At 36.1% G+C, this 23,794-nt stretch overlaps 1 protein-coding gene across 3 annotated transcripts in view; it reads right to left on the minus strand.

Annotated features, from left to right (window-relative positions):
• PHKA1 (phosphorylase kinase regulatory subunit alpha 1) overlaps positions 1-23,794 on the minus strand; it is a 148,866-nt gene that overhangs the window by 41,453 nt on the left and 83,619 nt on the right. For all 3 annotated transcript variants that reach the window (XM_037145459.2, XM_053662306.1, XM_037145458.2), the window contains 2 exons: positions 11,542-11,651; positions 8,292-8,436 (listed from right to left, as the gene is read on the minus strand). In XM_037145459.2, the coding sequence (XP_037001354.1) occupies positions 8,292-8,436; positions 11,542-11,651 (255 nt within the window). The remainder of the gene's footprint in view (positions 1-8,291; positions 8,437-11,541; positions 11,652-23,794) is intronic.

The following is a 23,794-nucleotide window of genomic DNA, read 5'->3' on the forward strand; positions in this document are numbered from 1 at the left end:
AGCAACCATTTGTTGAATGTTACATGCCAAGTACTGTCTTAAATATTTAATGTAATATTATGCCATCTAATGAGCCTTGGTTTATGTGTGTAGATATAAAAATATTTAGAAAGCTAAAAATTATCTGACTTTATGTAAAGGAAATCATATTACACATATTCTTTCATGATCCACTTTTTCTAACTTATTTATCATTTGTAAAAGCTAAAAATGATTCCCTGGCACACATTTAGACTGTTTTTGTATTACAAGCAACACAGTGATGAGGATCACTGTACCTATATCTATATGCACTTATTCTATTATCTCCGTAGGGAAAATTCTCACAAGTAGAACTGGACAACAGAACATGTACAGAAATTTTTATAGAGATGGCCAAATTGCCCACTAAAAAATCTGAGTCAATTATATTTCCGTCATCAGTATAGAAAGTGACATTCCCCCATACCTTTAAAAATAATAGACATTAATAATCTTTTTAATCTCTGTTTATCTAATATGTTAAAAAGGCATCCTTTTAATTTTATTACTAGTAAGATCGGGCACATTTTCATGTGTATACTGGCCATTTCTATTTCTTTTATGAATTGCCTGTTTATGTTCTTTCCCCATGTTTCTATTAAGTAGTTCACCTTCCTTTTAAATCGACTTTGAAGTGTTCTATGTTTACATTTTGTGAATATTACCCCTCTTCCTATTATATGTATGGCAAATCCTTTACCCACTTTACTGTTTTTCAACCTCAACTACTGTTCATTTTTGTATGAAATATTTATTTAAATCTTCATGTTTTAAAGTTTGTCAGTTTTTCCTTCTTGTGTCTCACAAGGTATAGCTTCCTTCAGTCCAGATCACAAAAACATTCTTCCATATTTCCTTCTAATACTTTCATAGGTCTCTTTGCTTAGTTTTTTCATATATTCAGAATTTAATTTTGCATAAAATGTAAAATAACAGGCTTAAATAAATCATTTTCCAAATGTATTTATTTATATATTTTTGCCTCCAAAGTAGTCCCCCCTTATCTGCAGGAAATGTTCCAAGACCCCAGTGGATTTCTATGTATACTATCAAACCCTATATATACTATGTTTTTTCTATACATACATACATACATACATACATATGATAAAGTTTAATTTTAAGCCTTGGCTGATGTAGTTCAGTGGATTGAGCACAGGTATGTGAACTAGAGGATCGCAGTTTGATTCCCAGTCAGGGCACATGCCCGGGTTGCAGGCCAGTTCCCTGCAGGCCAGTTCCCAGCAGGGGATGCGCAAAGGGCAACCATACATTGATGTTTCTCTCCCTCTCTTCTTCCCCTCTAAAGATAAATAAAATCTTTTTAAAAAGTTTAATTTTAAAATTATACACAGTAAGAGATTAACAATAACTAATAATAAAATAGAACAGTTATAATTATATGCTGTAATAAAAGTTACGTGAATGTAGTCACTCTCTCAAACTATGATAATCATGATGGTTAATAAGTAACTAAGGAGTGGGTAGCATATACAGCATGGATACGCTGTACAAAGGAATAATTCACATCCCAGGCAGGAACAAGGGAGATAATTCAAGATTTCATCACACTACTCAGAATGGTGCACAATTTACAACTTATTAATTGATTATTTCCAAATTTTAAAAATATTTTTGGACCATGATTGGCTGCTGGTAACTGAAACCATTGAAAGTAAAAGTGCAAATAAGGTAGACTACTGTATTTGAATAGCTATCATATTGGTATTTTAATTATGATGGATCTATATTCTCTTATTGTTTTTAGTTTTTAAAAAAATGTGGGTATTTTTGCCCTGGATGGTGTGGCTCAGTTAGTTAGAGCATTGCCCCATTAACCAAAAGGTCACAGACTTGATTCCTGGTAAAGGCACTTCCCTAGGTTGTGGGTTCAGTCCCTGGTCAGGGCATTTAGAAGAGGCAGCTAATTGATGTTTTTCTCTCACATGGATGTTTCTCTCCCCCTCTCTCTAAAATCAATCAGCATATCTTCGGGTGAGGATAAAAAAGTCTGGGTACCCTTGTACATTTTCTCTTTTATTAAGAAATTTAAATTCAGATTGTTCATATAAATTTGTGTTTTTATTTTCACTTGAAACTGCACTGAATTGATAGATTAATTTAATGAGAATGGACATCTCAATATTAACTATTTCCACTTAGCAATGTGGGAATTTTTCTGTCTTATAATTAAGATATTTTGTGCTCTTCATTAGTTTTATAATTTTTCTCATGTAGTTTTATGCATGTTTCTTATTAAGCTTTTTGTTATATTATTTACTTTTCTAGAAAATTTGTTAATTTTATATAGATTTACAAATTGTAATTGATATTTTTTATAATTTTTATAGTCTCCTCCATTTCTGTTGCTATATTCCCTTTTTCATTTCTAATGTTGTTTATATTATCTCTGTTCCTCTCTACTCTGAAGTCTACCAGATATAGCCACTTCTGATTTTTTTAAATTAATTTTATATGGCATATCTTTTCCCATTCTTTTCATTTCAGTTTACTTATATTGTTGTATATAAAGTGAATTTTATGGAGACAGCACATATATATATGTGTATATATATATATATATATATATATATATATATATAATTTTAACCTATTATACTTATCTCAGTCTTTTAGTTTTTGTTTTTATTTTATTTTTTAATATATTTTATTATTTATGCCATTACAGTTGTTCTATTTTTCCCCTTCATTCCCCTCCTCCCTGCACACCCCCTCCCCCACCATTCCCCCCTTTAGTTTATGACCACGTATCTCAAGTTCTTTAGACTCTATATTTCCCATACTATTATTGCCCTCCCCCTATCTATTTTTTACCTACTGTCTATGCTACTTATTTTCTGTACTTTCTCCCCCCTTCTCCTTCTCCCACTCCCCTGTTGCTAACCCTCCATGTGATCTTCATTTCTATGTTTCTGCTCCTGATCTAGCTGTCCTCTTAGTTTGCTTTTGTTTTAGATGTGGTTGTTAATAACTGTGAGTTTGCTGTCCTTTCACTGTTCATGTTTTTTTAACTTCTTTTTCTTAGGTAAGTCCCTTTAACATTTTATATAATAAGGGCTTGGTGATGATGAACTCCTTGAATTTGATCTTATCTGAGAAGCACTTTATCTGTCCTTCCATTCTAAATGAAAGCTTTGCTGGATAGATCAATCTTGGATGTAGGTCCTTGCCTTTCATGACTTGGAATACTTCTTTCCAGCCCTTTCTTGCCTGGAAGGTCTCTTTTGAGAAATCCGCTGACAGTCTAATGGGAACTCCTTCGTAAGTGACTGTCCCCTTATCTCTTGCTGCTTCTAGGCTTCTCTCTTTCATTTTAATCTTGGCTAATATAATGATGATGTGCCTTGGTGTGTTTCTTCTTGGGTCCAACTTCTTTGGGACTCTCTGAGCTTCCTGGATTTCCTGGAAGTCTATTACCTTTGCCAGATTGGGGAAGTTCTCTTTTGTTATTTGTTCAAATAAGTTTTCCACTTGTGGCTATTCCTCTTCTTCTTCTGGTATCCCTATAAATCAGATGTTGGAATGTTTAAAGATGTCCTGGAGGTTCCTAAGACTCTCCTCATTTTTTTGAATTCTTGTTTCTTCATCCTTTTCTGTTTGGTCATTTTTTTCTTCCTTCTGGTCCACTCCTTTGATTTGAGTCCCAGTTTCCTTTCCATTACTATTGGTTTTCTGTGCATTTCCCTTCATTTCAATTAGTTTAGCCTTCATATGTTCCTCTAATTTGTGACTAAACTCAACCAGTTCTGTGAGGATCCTGATCACCAGTGTTTTAAACTGTGCATCTGAAAGTTTGGCAATTTCTTGTTTCCTTAGATTTATCGGCTCTGGGGCTCTGAGTTGTTCTTGAGCCATGTTTTGATCTGTTCGTGCCAGTTACATATGAGGAGTGGAACCTTAGTTGTTCATCAGGGCGGGGCCACCCAGGTCGCAGTTTTGTGACATTGTATGTGGGGGCGAGGTCAGAGAGGAACAATGGCGGTTCTCTCTGCTGCTTTCCGTCGCTGGGGCCTGCACAGTCCATCTCACCACCGCTAGCTCCTTCACCGGTTTATCTGCGCGCAAATGTGTGACCACGGTCCGCCCTCAGTGGGTCCGCCTGCTTCTCCACACCTGGGATCCACCCACGGCTGCTGGCACACCTGGGTCGCGTGCCCGGGTTGGTCCGGTGGATCTTTCCTGCCCAACCCCACTCTGCTGCTGGCTCTGCCCCTCTTACCGGTTTGGCTGAAGGGTTCTTTGTTGTCAGACTTCCATGTAGTTCAATTTTCTGTGGTTTGGCTGCATTTTTGTTGCTAAAACTTTGTTGTTTTTAAACTTGGTTGTGTGAGAAGCCAAAGTGCTTCCACCTACACCTCCATCTTGGCAGAAGTCTTTTAATTGGTATATTTAAATTTTCATTTACAGTTAATGTAGTTACTGATATGTTAGGGTTAAGTCTGACATACTGTTTTCTGTTTATTACTTTTTTCTTCATTTCTCTATTTTCTTTTTACCTTCTAAAATACATGCAAGAATTTCATTTTGATTTATCTATGTGTCTTTTATGATAATTTTTAAAATTTTTACTTATTTATTTTTACAGAGAGGGGAAAGGAAGGAGAAAGAGGAGGAGAGAAACATCAATCAATTGTCTTTTGCATGTGCCCCAACAGGGGACCAGACCCACAACATAGGCATGTGCTCACAACCAAGGCATGTGCCCACAACCAAGGCATGTGCCCTGACCAGGAGTTAAACCAGTGACCATTCACTTCATGTGACAATGCCCAACTAGCTGAGCCACACTGGTCAGGGCTTTATGACACGTTTTTAAAATCACTGTGTAATAATCCACGGTATGGACTTGTCATAATTTTAAAAAATATTGAAGTAAAGTTTGCACACAATATTGTATTAGTTTCAAGTGTGAAACACAGTGATTTGACATTTATATACCTTACAATGTTAATCACCTCCTATTACTGTCCAGTTATTATGATGTTATTGGCTATATTCCCTGTTCTGTAAATTACATCTCTGTGGCTTATTTTATATCTGGAATTTTGTACCTTTTATTCCCCTTTACTGTTCCTTCTACTCTCCTCCCCACTGGAAATCATCAGTTTGTTTTCTGTGAGTATGTTTCTCTTTTACTTATAGTTTTTTTAACTCTATCTCTTTGTCTAAATTTCTTGGTGGTTATATTAGGTATTACATTACATATAAACATGTATTATACATACATCACTGTCTACTAGTATCAACATTTTACCACTTAAAGTGATGTCTAGAAACCTTACCTACCTTTCAGTCCTTTAATTTCATCAATTTATAATATAAATCAATTTCCTTAAAGACTTCCTCTAGATATTTTGAGAACCACACTGGACAGTGTCATAGTTTTGCTACAAATATCAAAACTGAAGTGGAGAGTATCTATTGTATTTACCCATATTCTTACTCTTTCCACTGTTTTTTTTCTTTCTCGATGCTTCAACATTCCATCGTGTATTATTTTCTTTCATTTCAAGAACTTCCTTTAAGCCATTCTTTTAGGACAGACCTACTACTGACAAATTCATTGAGTTTTCCTTCATCTGGGAATGTATTTTTCCCCTTACTCTTAAAGTACATTTTTTGCTGGGCAAAGAATTCTTAGTTTTTAATTCTTTTCTTTCAGCACTTGAAAAATGTTGGGCCACTTCCCCCTGTTCTTCAGGGTTTTTAATGAGAAATCTGCTTTCACTCAAATCATTTTTCCCATATGGGCAAAGTATCATTTCTCTATTATTGCTTTCAAGATTTATTCTTTTTTAATTTTCAGAAGTTTCATTATCATGTGTTTTGGCATGAGTTTCTGTGGGTTTAACCAGTTAGGGACTTTCACAGCTTTTTGAATCTCTAGCTTTATTACTTTTGCCTATTTTCCAACCATTATTAGTTGGAATACTTTTTCAGCCCCATATTCTTTTTCCTTTCCTTCTGGGACTCTTATAATGTGAATGTTAGATCTTTTGTTACTAGTCCCACAGGTCCCTGAGGCTCTGTTCATATTTGTTTAATCTATTTTTACTCTTACTCAGAATCAGTCATTTCTATCAGTTCTATCTTCAAATTCACTCTATCATCCTAATTCTGCTATTAAGCCTAGGTAGTGAATTTTTCATTTCAGTTTTCATAGTTTTCAGTTCTAAAACTTTCATTTAGTTTGTTATATTTTCAAATTTTTTGCTAAGTATTTCCATTTCTTTGCTGAGACTTCCTACTTCCAAGTTTCAAGTGTGATTGTAATTGCTTGTTAAGGCAACTAGTATTCCTTTGTGTAAACATATTTATATTCTCTCACCTACTGATGGACATTTGGGCTGCTTCCATATCTTGGCGATTATGAATAACACTGCAATGAACATAGGTGTGCTTATGTTCTTTTGAATTAGTGTTTTGGGTTCCTTTGGATATATTCCCAGAAGTGGGATCACTGGATCAAAAAGCAGATCCATTTTAAATTTTTGGAGTTATCTTCACACTGCTTTTCACAGTGGCAGCACCAGTCTGCATTCCCACCAACAGTGCACTAGGGTTCCCTTTTCTACACATCCTCACCAGCACTTGTTGTTTGTTGATTTATTGGTGATGGCCATTCTGACAGTTGTGAGGTGATATCTCATTGTAATCTTATGGGGCCACCACTGTATATGTGGTCTGTCATTGACTAAAACATGGTTATGTTGCACATGACTGTATTAGGTATTTCTATTCTGAAATCTTTGTCACATAAACTGAACATGTCCCTTTACAAGTAGCATCTTTCTATAAAATTTATCTGCTTCTATCAATGGGAGCATTGTTTACCTACTTTGTAAATCTTGCCATTATTTTGATTCATACCTCATATCTAGTTAGCCAACAACTTACCTGCAGATGTTACTTAAAATGGCTCCTGTATCCTTCTTTCCTGACTTATTTTCACTACCACCAATCCAGTGTATTTTCCTATTACCTCATACCTGGATTAGTTTCCTTGATATCAGATGGTCCTCACTATAGTATATACTGTCACCAAATCAAAATCACTATCATGTCTCAGCTTGTTCAAAAACAGTATACTCAGACTTCCGAGAAAATCTGTTTTAAATATCTGCTTATTTTCAAGGTTTTCATAATATGATCCTGCCTTACCCAATTTTCTTGATAATTATACTCTTACATGCAAAGCTCATTCTATTCACTTTGGCCTCTTCACTGCCCACTCACAAGTCAAGCTCATCCCTGCCTCCAGGTCTCACTCGTGGCATTTTTTCCATTTAAAATACTTTTCTAATTAGACTACATTTTCTGAAGACAATTCTGGGAACACAGTAGTTATCAAGTGGGCACTTGTTAATTGTTAATTGTCTTAAATAAAGATGAAAAACAAAAAGAAAGACTACCCTACTTCTTCAAATCCTGTGCTTCTGAAGCACTTTACAAGATGTGAACAAAATCATGAACAGTTTGCTCAAACTTTGAATGATTTATGATAAAGGGTTCTTCTCTAATGAAAGGAATTTTATGTACTTTGGCAGTACAAACAGGCTTTTGGAAACAACAACAGAGACACAGAAAGTTAGCAATGCTTCTGCATTGGCTGTAGTCCTCCAGGAACTGAGAACAATAAAGCCATTCATCGAGTTTCAAATAAGTAATGTCAGTAAGCCCAGACAATAAAGGAAAGATAAACTGAAAGCCTTTTCACTTTTCCCTGCTAGATTTTGCTGCTTCAGTTAGACAAGCCTTGGAAGGAGAGATGTGTAGGAATTTATCTATAAAATCTTGATGCTGCAGTGGAGTAGAACAGATACAGAATATAGTTTTACTTTCTTTAAAATGAATTGCATTAATAAAGTTTCTGCAAATTGACCTAGAAACCAATTATCTGAAGTAGCCACCAACCAAGTTATTCTAGTACTTTTTTTAAATTATAGCCCTCAAACGACCCGAAATATTCTTGTGTATTGGTTTATTTGATACATAAGCACTCTCATGGGGCTCATGTTTTATTTTAAAATAAAACATGAGCCCCATGAGAGTAGAAACCTCATCTGCTGTATTCACTTCATATATTCCCCAGTCCTCAGAAAAATTCCTGGAACAAAGTAGGAGCTAATAAGTAACTTCTGAAAGAATAAATGATAAGAAATAGCTCTCTAGTGACTCTATGATTTTAAAGGACTAACCACATGACTTATTCCAAATAAACACTCATTCCTTGCCTTATACAACCTTACCGAGCATGGTGTGTGAGATGGGAAAGGTGATGGTGGGATGGCCTGTCATCCTCCAGCGGCTACAGAGGTAGGAGAGGTCTGTTCTAAGCATTTCCACTATCATCTTGTTGTCCAGAGCCAAGTAGAATTGTTGCTGGTCTATAAACTGAGAAAAATAAAAATAACAGCTCAGAATAATTTATTCTCACAACTATCAACTAATATTTTAAATTAATCACAAATTCACAGGGTATATAAGGTGTCACAAAGTCAATAAATACTGCTAAATTTAAGGCTTAACTCTTCCCAAAGCATCTGGTGGTCCACTGGTACATACAATTTTTTACATTTTTACAGTGTGCTATAATTTACAAAATATTTTCAAGTACATAACTTTACTTAAATCTATAACTAACCAGTAAGGACTTTTCTTCTTTTAATAGATAAAAATAAGGCCAAGAAACATTAAGTGGATTAACAAAGTCATATAGTTAGCAAATGGCAAGATCAGAAATAGAATCTATGGTCTAATATATTTTTGTCTATACCTTAGCTGCACTATTTCAGATGATGACAAATGGAGAGCTTTAGCTTTCTCTGCAGAAAATAATTTCTCCTCCCCATATACACATATAATCAGGCTTGCTATTATAATGTGACTAATAAACATCAGGCTAACAATGTGAATAATCATGGCTAAAACAGTACTAACATTTTTGTTTAGAAGAGGATATCAAAGATCTATAGGCTTGTAAAAAGGGCCCCTGTCCCAAAAAGAACACATAATTTGGTAGCTGAAGAAAAAAGACATTTTGTTTATAAAGGATAAATACAAGTAAAAATAAGAAAAGTTTTAGTCTTTTATTTTTTTCATATAATTTTTTAAATTTATTTTTTATTGATTATGCCATTACGGTTGTTCTATTCCCCCCCTTCGTTCCCCTCCACCCTACCCCCCATCCCCACCATTACCCCCCTTTAGTTTATGACCATGTGTCTCAAGATCTTTAGATTCTATATTTCCCATACTATTCTGGCCCCCCCAATCAATTTTCTATCTACTGTCTATGTTACTTATTTTCTGTACCTTCTCTCCCCTTCTCCTCCTCCCACTCCCCTATTGCTAACCCTCCATGTGATCTTCATTTCTATGTTTCTGCTCCTGATCTAGCTGACCTTTTAGTTTGCTTTTGTTTTAGGTGTGGTTGTTAATAACTGTGAGTTTGCTGTCCTTTCACTGTTCATGTTTTTTTAACTTCTTTTTCTTAGATAAGTCCCTTTAACATTTCATATAATAAGGACTTGGTGATGATGAACTCCTTGAATTTGATCTTATCTGAGAAGCACTTTATCTGTCCTTCCATTCTAAATGAAAGTTTTGCTGGATAGAGCAATCTTGGTTGTAGGTCTTTGGTTTTCATGACTTGGAATACCTCTTTCCAACCCCTTCTTGCCTGGAAGGTTTCTTTTGAGAAATCCGCTGACAGTCTGATGGGAACTCCTTTGTAGGTGACTGTCCCCTTAGCTCTTGCTGCTTCTAGGATTCTCTCCTTCATTTTAATCTTGGCTAATATAATGATGATGTGCCTTGGTGTGTTCCTTCTTGGGTCCAACTTTTTTGGGACTCTCTGAGCTTCCTGGATTTCTTGGAAGTCTATTTCCTTTGCCAGATTGGGGAAATTCTCCTTTATTATTTGTTCAAATAAGTTTTACACTGGTGGCTGTGCCTTTCCCCCTTCTGGTACCCCTATAATTTGGATGTTGGAGCGTTTAAAGATGTCCTGGAGGTTCCTAAGACTCTCCTCATTTTTTTTGAATTCTTGCTTCTTCACTCTTTTCTGTTTGGCCATTATTTGCTTTCTTCTGGTCCACTCCATTGATTTGAGTCTGTTTCCTTTTCATCACTATTGGTTTCCTGTGCAATTCCATTCATTTCAATTAGTTTCGCCTTCATATGTTTGTCTAATTTGTCGGTATAATCAACCAGTTCTATGAGGATCCGGATCACCAGTGTTTTAAACTGTGTGTCTGAGAGTTTTGCTATTTCTTCATTGTTTAGATTTATAGGCTCTGGGGCTTTGAGATCTTGCGACATTTTCGGTCTGTTCGTGCCCTTTAAGTGTGAGAAGCGGCGCCTTGGACTCCCAGGTCGCTGGGTTGTGATGCTGCATGTGGGGGCGTGGTCAGAGCGGGGAAATGGCAGCACCCTCTGCTGTTTCTCACAGCTGGGTGAGGATTAGCGTCTTAGGTGGTTCACCTGGGCCGGGCCACTCAGAGTCACTGGGTTATGACGCTGTATGTGGAGGTGGGGTCAGAGTGGGGAAATGGCGGTGCCCTGTGCTGCAGCTCGCCTGGGGCCTGCTCAGTCCCGTAGTCTCACTGCCCACTCCCTCGCTTGTCTATCTGCGCAGGAAAGCGCGACCACAGTCAACCCGCAGCCCTGCTCCCTCGCTGTTTCCCCGCGGTTGCTTGCTGAGTCGCTTACTAGGTCCAACCCTGCGCCTGGGTTCCGCGCACCTGAGTCCGTCTGACCGAGTTTTCTGTGCAACCCCGCTCTGACAGCTGCTGGTTTCGTCCCTCTTACCGGTCAGGCTGAAGAATTTGTTGCTATTAGACTTCTGAAAAGTTCAATTTTCTGTGTTCTGGCTGTGTTTTCTGTTGCTAATATTTAGTTGTCTCTAAACTTGGTTGTGAGAGAAGGCACAGTGTTTCCACCTATGCCTCCATCTTGGCAGAAGTCAAGTTTTAGTCTTTTAAAAGCAAGGACAATTTTTATTTTTTAAAGATTTTATTTATTTATTTTTAGAGAGAGGAGAAGGGAGGGAGAAAGAGAGGGAAAGAAACATCAGTGTTTGGTTGCCTATCATGTGCCCCCTGCTGGGGACCTGGCCCGCAACCCAGGCAGGTGCCCTAGACTGGGAATCAAACTGGTGACTCTTTGGTTTGCAGGCCTGTGCTCAATCCACTACTGAGCCACACCAGCCAGAGCTAAAAGTAAGGATAATTTTTAAAGTACTCAAACATTTGTAAAATCCCTAGTCACTATTTCTGTAACACTCAGGACTACTCTTGGTAGCCATCATCACTTGGCATAACTGTGTGCCAGAAATTCAATTCAGTCCAACTCCACAAGTATTTATTGAGCAACTTAATAAGTGGAAGGCCCTATGGAACTCTGACACTTATACAAACTCTAATAAATGCTTTATATTTGTAATGTTTATCTTTTATTTCCATTCATCTCAATACATGTTAAAGCTATTCTACTCACCTGTGGGGTGAAGGTAAAGATAGTTTTCCGAATGTCATAGAGTTTTGAAGTTCCAAGGACTCCCATGTGTCTATAGGGTCGGCCACTGAGTTTCATTCTACTGTTGCATCCTGAGATGGAATTGAGAAATGGTCGAGATATTTTTAGTGCACAAATACAACAGCAAAGTGTTTTTTGTACTAGTTTAAAGTTCCTTATTGAACAAACTAAGTTCTGAATCTCATAGTTAAGTGTTCATGTCATGTACAGGACCATAGTAAGCACTGCGGACTTTTAAAGAACTCGATAGTCTTATAAAGAATCCACATCACCTACACATGGGAGACAAGAATGCACATAAAATTAATAGTGTATGAATGACAGAACTCTATTACCAATAGTCATACACTAAATTTCTTTAAAGTCCATAAAAAGTACAAAAGATATATTGGTTATCAAAGTTTTCAATATAAACTATGCCTCAACAAAGCTGAACAAAAACCTCATCAACTTAAGCATGACATACTAAACTGAAATAAAAGTTTATCTTGATCTCCTTCAATAACATAGTACTGATACATTTTATTCAATGGGACAACACATTTTATCCAAATTAAGTTAAAATATTTCAATATTCTTGTGTCTCACAGGAAATTTTGTGCAACCTTATATACAGTAAAATTCACTTGGCAAAGGAACATTTTAAAAAATACTGAATGCCAACTATAATTGAAAAATTAAAAAAGTTTTGATGTTTTTAAATTAAAAATACATTCTCTTATATAACCATAATGCAAATGTGTCATAATCAGAAAAATAACATTGATAAAGCACTGTTACCCACAGACATTATTCAGATTTCACCCATTGTCCTACTTGTTCTCTGTAGTTAAGAATTTTTCAGGTTCAGGAGTGTGGAAGGGTCCAATCTAGAATCCTATTTACTAATTGGGTGACCTTAAAAAGGTTATTAAAATTACTTATATCTTATTTCCCTCTAAACAGTACTAACCTCCTCTGGTTGTGGCAAGTTGTAAATGAGATATTATAAAGTATTTGGTACAGTACCTAAAGCATAGAAATAGTAAACTCTTAGTAACCAGGAGCTATTATTTTTGTAACCTAAGAAATTTTATTGTTTGGAGACAAATTTCAAATTTTTTAATTATCTCTTTATTTATCAAGGAAAAACGAATGCTATTTTAATGCTATTTTATATATTATATGCTTTTGAAAATTCAAAATTCTAACACAGCTTTAAACAGCCACATATTTATACATACCAGCACACACACGTATTCTAATGAATGTATGAATTTAAATTAAGTGTCAAATCAAAGTCACAGCGTCTGAATAGAGTATGACTATTTCATTTGCATTCACTACATTTGAAGTATGAACTTTATTGATCAATACTTTTTGTAGATATTGCACATGTTTATTATGATTACCCTAACTGTATTTAATTCTTATTTAGGATTTATTCATATGTATGTTTATTTTTTTAATTTTATTTATTTCTCTTTAGAGGGGAAGGGAAGGAGAGAGGGAGAGAAATAACAATGTATGGTTGCCTCTCATGTGTCCCCTACTGGGAACTGGCCTGCAAACGAGGCATGTGTCCTGACTGGGAATCGAACTGTGGTTGTTTGGTTCGTATGTCTGCACTCAATCCACTGAGCCACACCAACCAAGGCTGTACATTTATTTTTATTTTGAGGAAATATTCTTTTTAGCAAGGCACACAGTCCAAATGATTTAAAGAAGAAATATATGCAATATGATGTTGACCTGTATGCTTCAGAAATACAACTCAGTAAGAAGACATACAAATGGCCAACAGATATATGAAAAGATGCTCAACCTCACTAGCTATTAGGGAAATGCAAATCAAAACTACCATGACATACCATTTCACACCTATTAGAATGGCTATGATCAACAAGACAAGTAACAATAAGTGTTGGAGAGGTTGTGGAGAAAAGGGAATTGTCATTCACTGCTGCTGGCAATGTAGCCTGCTACAGCCACTATGGAAAGCAGTTTGGTAGTTCCTCAAAAAATTAGGAATAGAGTTACCATATGATCCAGAAATCTCTCTCCTGAGTATCTACTTGAAAAACTTGAAAATGTGTATTCACAAAGACATATGCACCTCTGTGTTCATCGCAGCATTATGCACAGTGGCCAGGTCATGGAGACAATAAAAGTGCCCTGCGATAGAGGATTGGGTAAAGATGATATGGTACATATACACAATGGAGTACTAATCAGCCACAGGAAAAGATGAAAGATTTCCATTTGCAACAACAGAGATGGACCTTGAGAATGTTATGCTAAGTCAAATAAGTTAGTCAGAAAAACGTAAAAACTTATGATTTCACTCATATGTGAAACTCATGGATATACACAACAATGTGGTGGTTGCCAAAAGGAAGGGGATGAAGGGTGTCCTAATGTATGGTGATGGAAGATAGTTTGACTTTGGGTGGTGGGCACAGTGCAATATACAGATCATGTATCATAGAAATGAACACTTCAAACGTCTATGATCCTATTACCTGATGTCACCCCAATCAATTTAATTTTTCAAATATCAACTGTAAGTTTCATCATTGTTTCTTTGAAACCACCCTATCTTTCCTCAACTCTGGCCATTTTAAAGATTTTCTCTTTGTCTTTGTTTCCAGAAGTTTGATTATTAAATGCTAAGGTTGGTTTTCTTTATATTTATCTTGCTCACAGATTTTTAGCCTTTGTGCGACTTTGGTATGTTTACTCAGTTTTGAAAAACTTTTGGAAATTATCTCTTCAAATACTTTGCTTCATCTTTTCCTCCTGTTCTTAGATTCTAGATCTTTTCATTACATCTATCTCTGAATGCTCTTTCAATTTTCTATCCTTTATTTTCTGTGTTTTACTCTGGGTATTTTCTACTGACTGACTTTTCAGTTCATTAATCCTTTCTTCTCTTGTGTCTCATATGGTATTAATCCCATTCATTACATTCCTAATTTTAGTTACAGTAATCCCTCACCTATCACGGGAGTTATGCTTCAGAGATCGCTGCAATAGGTGAAAATCATGAAGTAGTGGTGTTATATTTGTTTTATTATTTATATATGTTTAAAGGCTATATAAACCCTTCCCACACTCCTATAAACCTTTCCCACTCTCTTATTAGCCTTTCCTACACTCTTATAAACATCTCATATGCTCTTAAACACTTTCTACACTCTTAAACCTACGTAATTTTAACAACATATAACATTTTATATGGGTACTCACCAATGAAGTATACAATTGTCCCTCACTATATTGCAGAATAAGTGAACTGCGATATAGCGAGGGATGACTATTGTATTTTTTAGTTTGGGGATTCCATTTGACTCTTTTTTATACATTCCAGTTTTCCAGTGAAAGTCATCTTCTAAATTTATTTTTGAATATATTAACATAATTTATAAAAGTCCTAATATCTCAAAATATATTACCTGTATTTTAATACATTTAAATTCTAATTGATTTTTATTATGCTAAATATATATAACATAAAATTTACCATTTTAAATATATAGTTCTGTGGCACTAAATACATTCACACTGTTCTGCAACCATAACCACCATCTATATCCAAAATGTTTTCATCATCCCAAACAGAAATTTTGTATTTATTAAAAAATAACTCCCCATTACTCTCTGGCAACAACCCTTTAATTCTTTAATAGCATTGAGATATAATTGACATGTAACACTGTGTATGTTTAAGGTGTAAAATGTGATGATTTGATACTTGTACATATACACTGTGAAATGTTTACCACAATAAGGTTAATTAACACATCTTTCACTTCACATAACTGCCATTTTGTTGTTATGGTGAGAACATTAAGTTTTACTCTCACAGAAACTTTCAAATACACAACATGATGTTGTTAAGTATAGTCACCATGCTGTCTCTTAGATCCCTGGAATTTGTTCATCTTGTAAGTTAAAGTTAGTACCCTTTGACTGACATTTCCCTATTTCCTCAACCCCTGGTAACCACCCTTCTACTCTGTTTCTGTGAGTTTGATGTTTTCAGATTCCACATATAAGTGATATCATACAATATTTGTCTTTCTCTGTTTAACTTAAATGTTTCAATAAACATAAGCATGCAGATATTTCTTTGAGATAGTGACTTTATCTCCTTTGATACATTCCCAAATGTGGGAGCTGTTGGTTCTATTTTTAAGTTTTTGAGCAACCTCCATGCTGTTTTCTATAGTGGCTATACCAATTTACATTTCCACCAACAGTGAATGAGGGTTCCCCTTTTTCCACATCCTTGTCAGAATGTTATCTCTTATTTTATTTACTTATTTTTGATAATAGCTATTCTAACAGGTGTTAAGTGATATCATATTGTGGTTTTGATTAGCATTTCCCTGGTGATTAGTAATGTTGAGAACCTTTTCATGTATTTGTTGGTCATCTGTATATCTTCTTTGGAAAAATGTCTATTCAAGCCCTCTGTGCATTTTAAATCAAATTGTCTGCATTTCTTTTTTTAAATATATTTTTTATTTAATTATTGTTCAAGTACAGTTTTCTGTCTTTTACTCCCTTCCCAGCCCACCCCCCAGTGCTCCCTGTTATTGAGTTGCATGATCCTTATATATCTGACAGTATTATTTATTTATTTTAAATATTTACTTATTTATTTATTTGTTGTTCATGTATAGTTGTCTCATTTTCTCCCCTCCATTCCCCCACCCCACACATCCCTGCATCCCACCTTTGATCCTACCTCCTTTGCCTTTGTCCATGTGTCCTTTATATATGTTTCTTGATGACCCTTCCCCTTATTTCCCCTATTATCCCTTCTCCCTTCCCCTCCAGTTACTGTCAGTTTGTTCTTTATTTCATTGTCTTTGGTTATATTTTGCTTACTTGTTTGTTTTGTTGATTAGGTTACACTTATAGGTGAGATCATGTGGTATATGTCTTTCACCAGTTATTAGATACATGGTTAAAAATATTTTCTTCCATTCCATTACACAGGTTACATTTTTTTGTTTTTGTTTCTGGTTGTTTTTTTTTTTTTTTTTGCTGTGCAGAAACTTTTAAGTTTGATGTACAATAGTCCCAGTTGTTGATATTTGCTTTTGTTGCTTTTGTTATCGGTGTCACATCCTGAAATTCAGTATTAAGACTGATATCAAGAAGCTTTGTCCTTATGTTTTCTTCTAGAAGTTTTATGGTAGCAGCCCTTACATTTAAATCCTTAATCCATTTTGAGGTTTTTTTGTAAATGGTGTAAGATAGCAGGTCCCATTTCATTCTTTTGCATGTGGCTATCAGTTTAATAGCACCATTTGACAGAGATCATCTTTTCCCCATTGGGTAGTCTTGGTTGGTTCCTTTGTCACATATTAATTGACCACATATATGTGGGCATATTTTTGGACTGTCAATTCTGTTCCATTTGTCTATATGCCTATTTTTATGCCAGCATCAAGTTGTTTTGATTACCATAGCTTTGTAATATAGTTTGAAATTAGGAAGTGTGATACCTCCAGCTTTGGTCTTCTTTCTCAGGATTTCTTTGTCTATTTGGGGTCTTGGATGTTTCTTTACAAATTTTAGGGTTGTTTTTTCTATTTCTGTGAAAAATGCTATTGGTTTGATAGGGATTGTACTAAATGTATAGTTATAGAAATTTTTTTGTTGAGTTGTGAGAGTTCTCTATATATTCCAGATATTAACCCTTTATCAGATACATAATTTGAAATATTTTTTCTCATTCTGTGGTTTGCCTTTTCATTCTTTTGATGGTGTCCCTTACATAACTTTTTAATGTTCATGAAATCCAAATTACTTACATTTTGGGATCTATCTCTCTTAGCATAATAGGAAACAAAGAAACCAAAAGTGAGAGAATTTTACTACATAAAAATGTAAAAATTCTATATATAAAAATTAGATACAAATTTAAAGAAAAATAATAAAATAGTGAAATATTGCAATAATATGTGGAAGACAGTATTAGCATACCCTATACATAAAAAAACTTGTATAAAGCAGTAAGAAACTGAAAATTTTCCAGTAGAAAAATGGTAAAAGAATGAGTAATTTGCAAAATATATAGTAAAAAGGGTACTTAATTAATGAAAACAAGTTTATTATCCATATGTCAAAAATTGAGGACATTATGCTAATACTGATATTAAAATAGCATTTGAGGAGGCTAAATAAGGAAAAGAAATAAGTTTTACCATATATCATTATGTTGTATAAAAACAGGTTACGAAATCTATTGTTTCTTATACTACTTTTCTAAAAACGAATGTGTATTTATTTTATAAGATTCATTGGAAGCAAATGCTCCAAAGCAAAAGCAGTGGCTTCCTGTGTGTGGTAGAAATACAGGTGATTTTTATCATTTCCCTTTATGTTTTTCTCTATTTTCCAGTTCCCTGCAGTCAACATGTGCATTTCATTTTGTGATCAGATAAATTACTATTTATGAAAATTGGAAGCACTGATTGAGTAGCTCATTTGGTTAGAGCATTGTTCCCATAAGCCAACATTGTGGTGTCCATCTCATCAGGGCACATATAAGAATTAAGCAATGACAGAAGGAAGACGGCGAAGGAGTACACAAGGGAGAAAAATCCTGGTCGATCTACGGAGGAACAGTGCAAACAGCCAACAGTTCCCCAGCATATATGAAAATAAGAAGCCAGAAATTGTAGCAGACACTAAAAAAACATATGGTAAAGAGAAGGCTGTAGGACAGTAGGGTCTCAGGGACCGAAGCGGAGACCGGAGCGGCAGCAGTCTCAGCCCGCGCCACGGTGCACCCAGCACCCAGCGGGTCTACCGAGGACTGTTTGGAAGCTCAGGGCCTGCTGAAGGGTCCTTGGGAGAGAGTGGGGTCATCAGCTCCCTCCCTCCCCACCAACCACCGGGAGAGATCTGTTTCCCTGAGATTGTAGAGAGGGTGAAAAAGACAAAGGGCCACGATTAACCGTAGACTCTGTGGTTGCCAGCTTGGGAGCAGTGTCAGGCTCTGATTCTGATAGTGACCAGTCTGGCTGGGGGATTGGGCTGTGCTGAGAGTCAGGCTTTTTAAAGGAGAAACTTTTTGGAAAGTAAACAGAAAGATTCTCCTGCGACAGCCACTTGGCCTGCTACCCACCCAGCCTGACAGCGATCACAAGGTTGGGAAGAAGGCCTAGAGTCCCCCCCACAGAACTGGGGTCTGTACCCTAACCCATGGAACCCAGGCAGCCCAGCCCCCAGCAATTACCCCTGGGGAAAGTGCTCTGAAGAGGACCTAGATCTCCTTCATGGGATGCTGCGAAGAGGCACCAGGTTAGCTCTTGGGAGAAAGCTAGCAGAAAGACCACACAAATCGCCCCTCAGCTTGCTGCAGCCATCGAAACCATAAAAACCAGTTTGGCTACCTTGAAAAAAACAAGAGATGTTCTTTTTCTCTTTGTTTCTTTGTTTTTTCTTTTTAGTTTTTTTTCTATGTGTGTGTGTTTTAATTAATCTTTTCTCTTTTTAATTTTATTATTGTTTTATCTTTCAATACCTTTTTCCTCTCTTTTCTTCTTTCTTGTTTTATTCCTTCTTCCTTTCTTTCCAAACTTATCTCTTTTTCCTCCCTTCTCCTGCCTTTTTTTTTTTTACCCACAAGTGACACAAACAACTTGGAACTGCAAAAAGACCAGAGTTGGACCCAAAGAGGGGGCACCCCAACAGTAGAGACAGAGAAACAAATTTCACTTCGCTATAGCACAGAAGCCACAAGTTGCTGCATACTTGTGTATTATTTTTTCATTATTCTCACATCTTTTATATTTTAATAGTATCTTTGTATTCCTCCTCTTTCTGTATAGGCTTCTTTCCCGGGGCTGGTTATATGGGATCATGTGACAGGTTTCCACTGTTCTTTCTTTCACAGTGTATTGCTAATTTTCTATACTTCATGTTACTTGTGTTCCTTTAGCACACTACTCAAAGTCTGTCATATGATTGTTGCTCTAATATTATTGTAAATAATAGCTGTTCTATACAACTGTAAATACTTCACAACACCCCTCCTGGATATTAGCCCACATCACAGTCTCCTGAACTCTATTACTGTAGTGGTTAACTCTATTTGCTCACACACTACACAAATTCACTAACCTTTACTCTCACCTTACCTCAGAATCTGACTTCCCACAACCTCACTGCTTTCTAGATACAACTCGAAATCCTTCCCTCCCCATCAAGAGACATATCTTCTGTCCATCCTTTCATAAAAGTGGCTAGTTGGGTTGAATATTACGGTTAACACTATACATAGCCTAAAGATCTCCTATCTCTTCTCTACTGGCTGCTACTGTAAATATCATAGAATACTCTCCTGCTGTCATAAACCATTTTGGCTCCCCCTCCAACTGATCACAAAAAAACAGTAGGTGGAAGCAATGAAAACCAGGATACCCACTGAAAGAAGTCCAACAAAAAGAAACCACCATCAGATAACAACAGAAGAAGGTGAAGGAGGGAGTAGAAACCACACAAACCTCAATCCAACACCTATCTGGAAATACAATTAAATAGTGGAGAAACCTGCCCAGTACAAACAACTGAACAAGAGCAAAAGAGAATTCTCAGAACCTTGTACACACCAAAGAACTAGCTTCAATGCAACCCGCTCTCTCCAGCACAGCAAATTAAAATGGGTAGTGGACAGAGAGACCATAAGTTAACCAACTGTTGGGAAGGACACACAAAAGAAAGACCACAAAACAACCAAAACCCAAAGATAAACACAGAGCCAACTTAGACGACAGACCAAGACAAGTGAGCTTGGTAGATCAAGGAAACTATACCACCAAAGCTCACAGGTATTATACCACAGAAGTTCACATAATGAATCCAGGAAGCCAGAACAAATCAATTTAAGAAGCTGAAGCTAACAAAAAGACTCTCACAAACAGTGGAAAGAAAACGAAACAATCCCCAAATGAAAGGAAAGGAGGAAGCCTCAGAAAGAATGTTAGATGAAATAGAGGCAAGTCAACTACCAGATATCGAATTCAAAGCACTGGTTATCAGGAAGGTCAAAGAGCTCACAATGAGCTACCAAAAACTACAGGGGAACCACAATGAACTCACTGCAAACTATATCAACATGAGAAAGAAAATAGAAACTATCAGCAAGGGCCAAGAGAAAATAAAGAATACAATTTCTGAACTGAAGAACACACTAGCAGGAATCAAAAACAGGGTCAATGAAGCAGAAGATGGAATCGGTGAGTTGGAGGACAAAGTAGAAAAAAACACCCAGAAAGAGCAAGAAAAAAAAAAGAGGCTCAGAAAAAAAATGAAGAGGGATTAAGAGAAATGAAAGGCAATATGAAATGTAATAATATCCAAATAATACGGATACCAGAAGGAAAAGAACAAGGGATAGAAAACCTATTTCAAAAAGTAATGAGAAAAAAGTTCCCTACTTTGATGAGAGAAAAAGTCACACAAATCCAGGAAACACAGAGTCCCAACCAAAAGGAAACTAAAGAGGCCCACTTCAAGACACATCATCATTAAAATGGCAAAATTCCAACATAAATAGAGAATCTTAAAGGCAACAAGAGAGAAAAAGGAAGTAACATACAACAGAGCCCTAATAAGGTTAGCTGCTGACTTCTCAAAGGAAACACTCCAAGCAAGAAGAGAATGGCAAGAAATATTCCAAGTAATGAGAACCAGAGGCCTACAACCAAGGCTACTTTACCCAGCAAGGCTCTCAATCAAGATAGAAGGCCAAATAAAGAGCTTCCAAGACAAAAGAAGCCTAAAAGAATACGCCTCCACCAAACCTGCTCTGCAAGAGATGCTAAAAGGACTGCTTTAAGGAAAGAAAGGAAAAGAGAGAAACAGAGAGGAACACAGGTACAAAAATGGCAATGAATAAGTACCTATCGATAACAACGTTAAACATAAATGGATTAAATGCTCCAATCGAAAGATATAGAATAGCTGAATGGATAAGAAAGCATGACCCACACATATGCTGCCTACAAGAGACCCACCTCAGGACAAAAGACCATCACAGACTAAAAGTGAAGGGCAGGAAACAAATCTTCCAAGCAAACGGACTGGAAAAAAAAGCCAAGGTAGCAATACTCATATCAGACAAAATAGACTTCAAAAAAAGGGCCATAAAGAGAGACCCAGAAGATCACTACTCAAGGGAAGAATCCACCAAGAAGAAATAAACATTGTAAATATATATGCACCCAACATAGGAGCACTCAAATATAGAAAGAAAATCTTAGACGACTTCAAGAAGATATTGACAACAACACAATTATAGTTGGGGACTTTAACACTACACTATGAAAAATGGACAGATCTTCCAAACAAAATATCGACAAACATATTCTGGCATTGAACAACACCCTACATGAAATGGAATTAACTGATATATACAAAGCCCTCCATCCCAAAGAAGCTAAATACACATTATTTTCAAATGCACATGGAACATTTTCAAAGATAGACCACATGATAGGACGCAAAACGAGCCTCAAAAAATTCAAGAAAATTGAAATCATACCAAGCATCTTCTCTGACCACAAGGGACTGAAATTGGAAACCAACCCCAAAGAAAAAAAACCTAAAGAACCCAAAATCATGGAGACTGAATGGTATGCTATTAAACAACGAATGGGTCAAGAATGAAATTAGGGAAGAAATCAAAACGTTTCTGGAAACAAATGAAAACGAACTCACAACAACCCAAAACTTATGGGACACAGCAAAGGTAGTCCTGAGAGGGAAGTTAGTCCTGAGAGGGAAGTACCAACAATGAACACAGGCCTACCTAAAGAAGATAGAAACAGTTCAAACAAACCACCTAACCCTACGCCTGCAAGAACTCAAGGAACAACAACAAAGACAGCCCAGAGCAAGTAGAAGGAAGGAAATAACCAAGATCAGAGCAGAACTAAATGACATAGAGACTAAAAGCACAATTCTAAGGATCAATGAATCCAGGAGTTGGTTCTTTGAAAAGATAAACAAAATAGACAAGCCTTTATGTAGGCTCATCAAGAAAAGAAGAGAGTGAACACAAATAAACACAATCAGATATGAAAGAGCAGAGATTACTACTGACCCCGCAGAAATAGAAAGGATTGTAAGAAATTACTAAGAAGAACTGTATGCCAAGAAATTTGAAAACCTAGGTGAAATGGACAAATTTTTAGAAAAATGTGATCTTCCAAAACTCAAAGAAGAAGAAGCAGAAAGCCTGGACAGACCAGTAACGGCAGATGAAATTGAAGCAGTAATCAAAAAACTCCAGACACACAAAGGCCCTGGACCAAATGGTTTCACAGGAGAATTCTACAAAGCATTTAAGGAAGAGCTAACCCCTATTCTTCACAGACTATTCCAAAAAATCCAAAATGATGGAAGACTCCCAAACTCTTTATGAAGCCAATATCATCCTAATTCCAAAACCAGATAAAGACACAACAAAGAAAGAAAACTTCAGGCCAATTATCACTGATGAACATAGACCCTAAAATCCCCAAGAAAATATTGGCAAACCGTATCCAACAATACATTAAAAAGATCATACACCATGACCAAGTGGCATTCATCCCAGGGATACAAAGATGGTTCAATATTCGCAAATCAGTAAATGTAATACATCACATAAACAAAAGCAAAGACAAAAACCACATGATCATATCAACAGATGCGGAAAAACCTTTTGATAAGGTACAACACCCATTTATGATAAAAAAAACACTCAGCAAAGTGGGAATAGAGGGAGCATGGCTCAATATAATAAAGGCCATATATGAGAGACCTACAGACAACATCATACTCAATGGGAAAAAACTAAAAGCTTTTTCACTAAGATCAGGAACAAGACAAGGATGTCCACTTTCACTACTTCTATTCAATATGGTATTGGAAGTTTTGCCACAGCGAACAGGTAAGAAAAGGAAATAAAAGGCATCCGAATTGGAAAGGAGGAAACAAAACTGTCACTGTTTGCAGATGACATGATAGTGTACATGGAAAATCCTATAGACTCTACCAAAAAACTGCTCCAACTAATTAATGAATTTTGCAAAACAGTAGGATACAAAGTCAATATCCAGAAATCAAAGGCATTTTTGTATACCAACAATGAATCAGCAGAGGCAGAAATCAAGGAAAAAATCCCATTTGATATAGCAAAAAGAAAAATAAAATATCTGGGAATAAA

This window comes from Artibeus jamaicensis, unplaced genomic scaffold (assembly GCF_021234435.1).
Source record: "Artibeus jamaicensis isolate MK-2021 breed Jamaican fruit bat unplaced genomic scaffold, CSHL_Jam_final contig_2377, whole genome shotgun sequence".
NCBI classification, from domain to species: domain Eukaryota; kingdom Metazoa; phylum Chordata; class Mammalia; order Chiroptera; family Phyllostomidae; genus Artibeus; species Artibeus jamaicensis.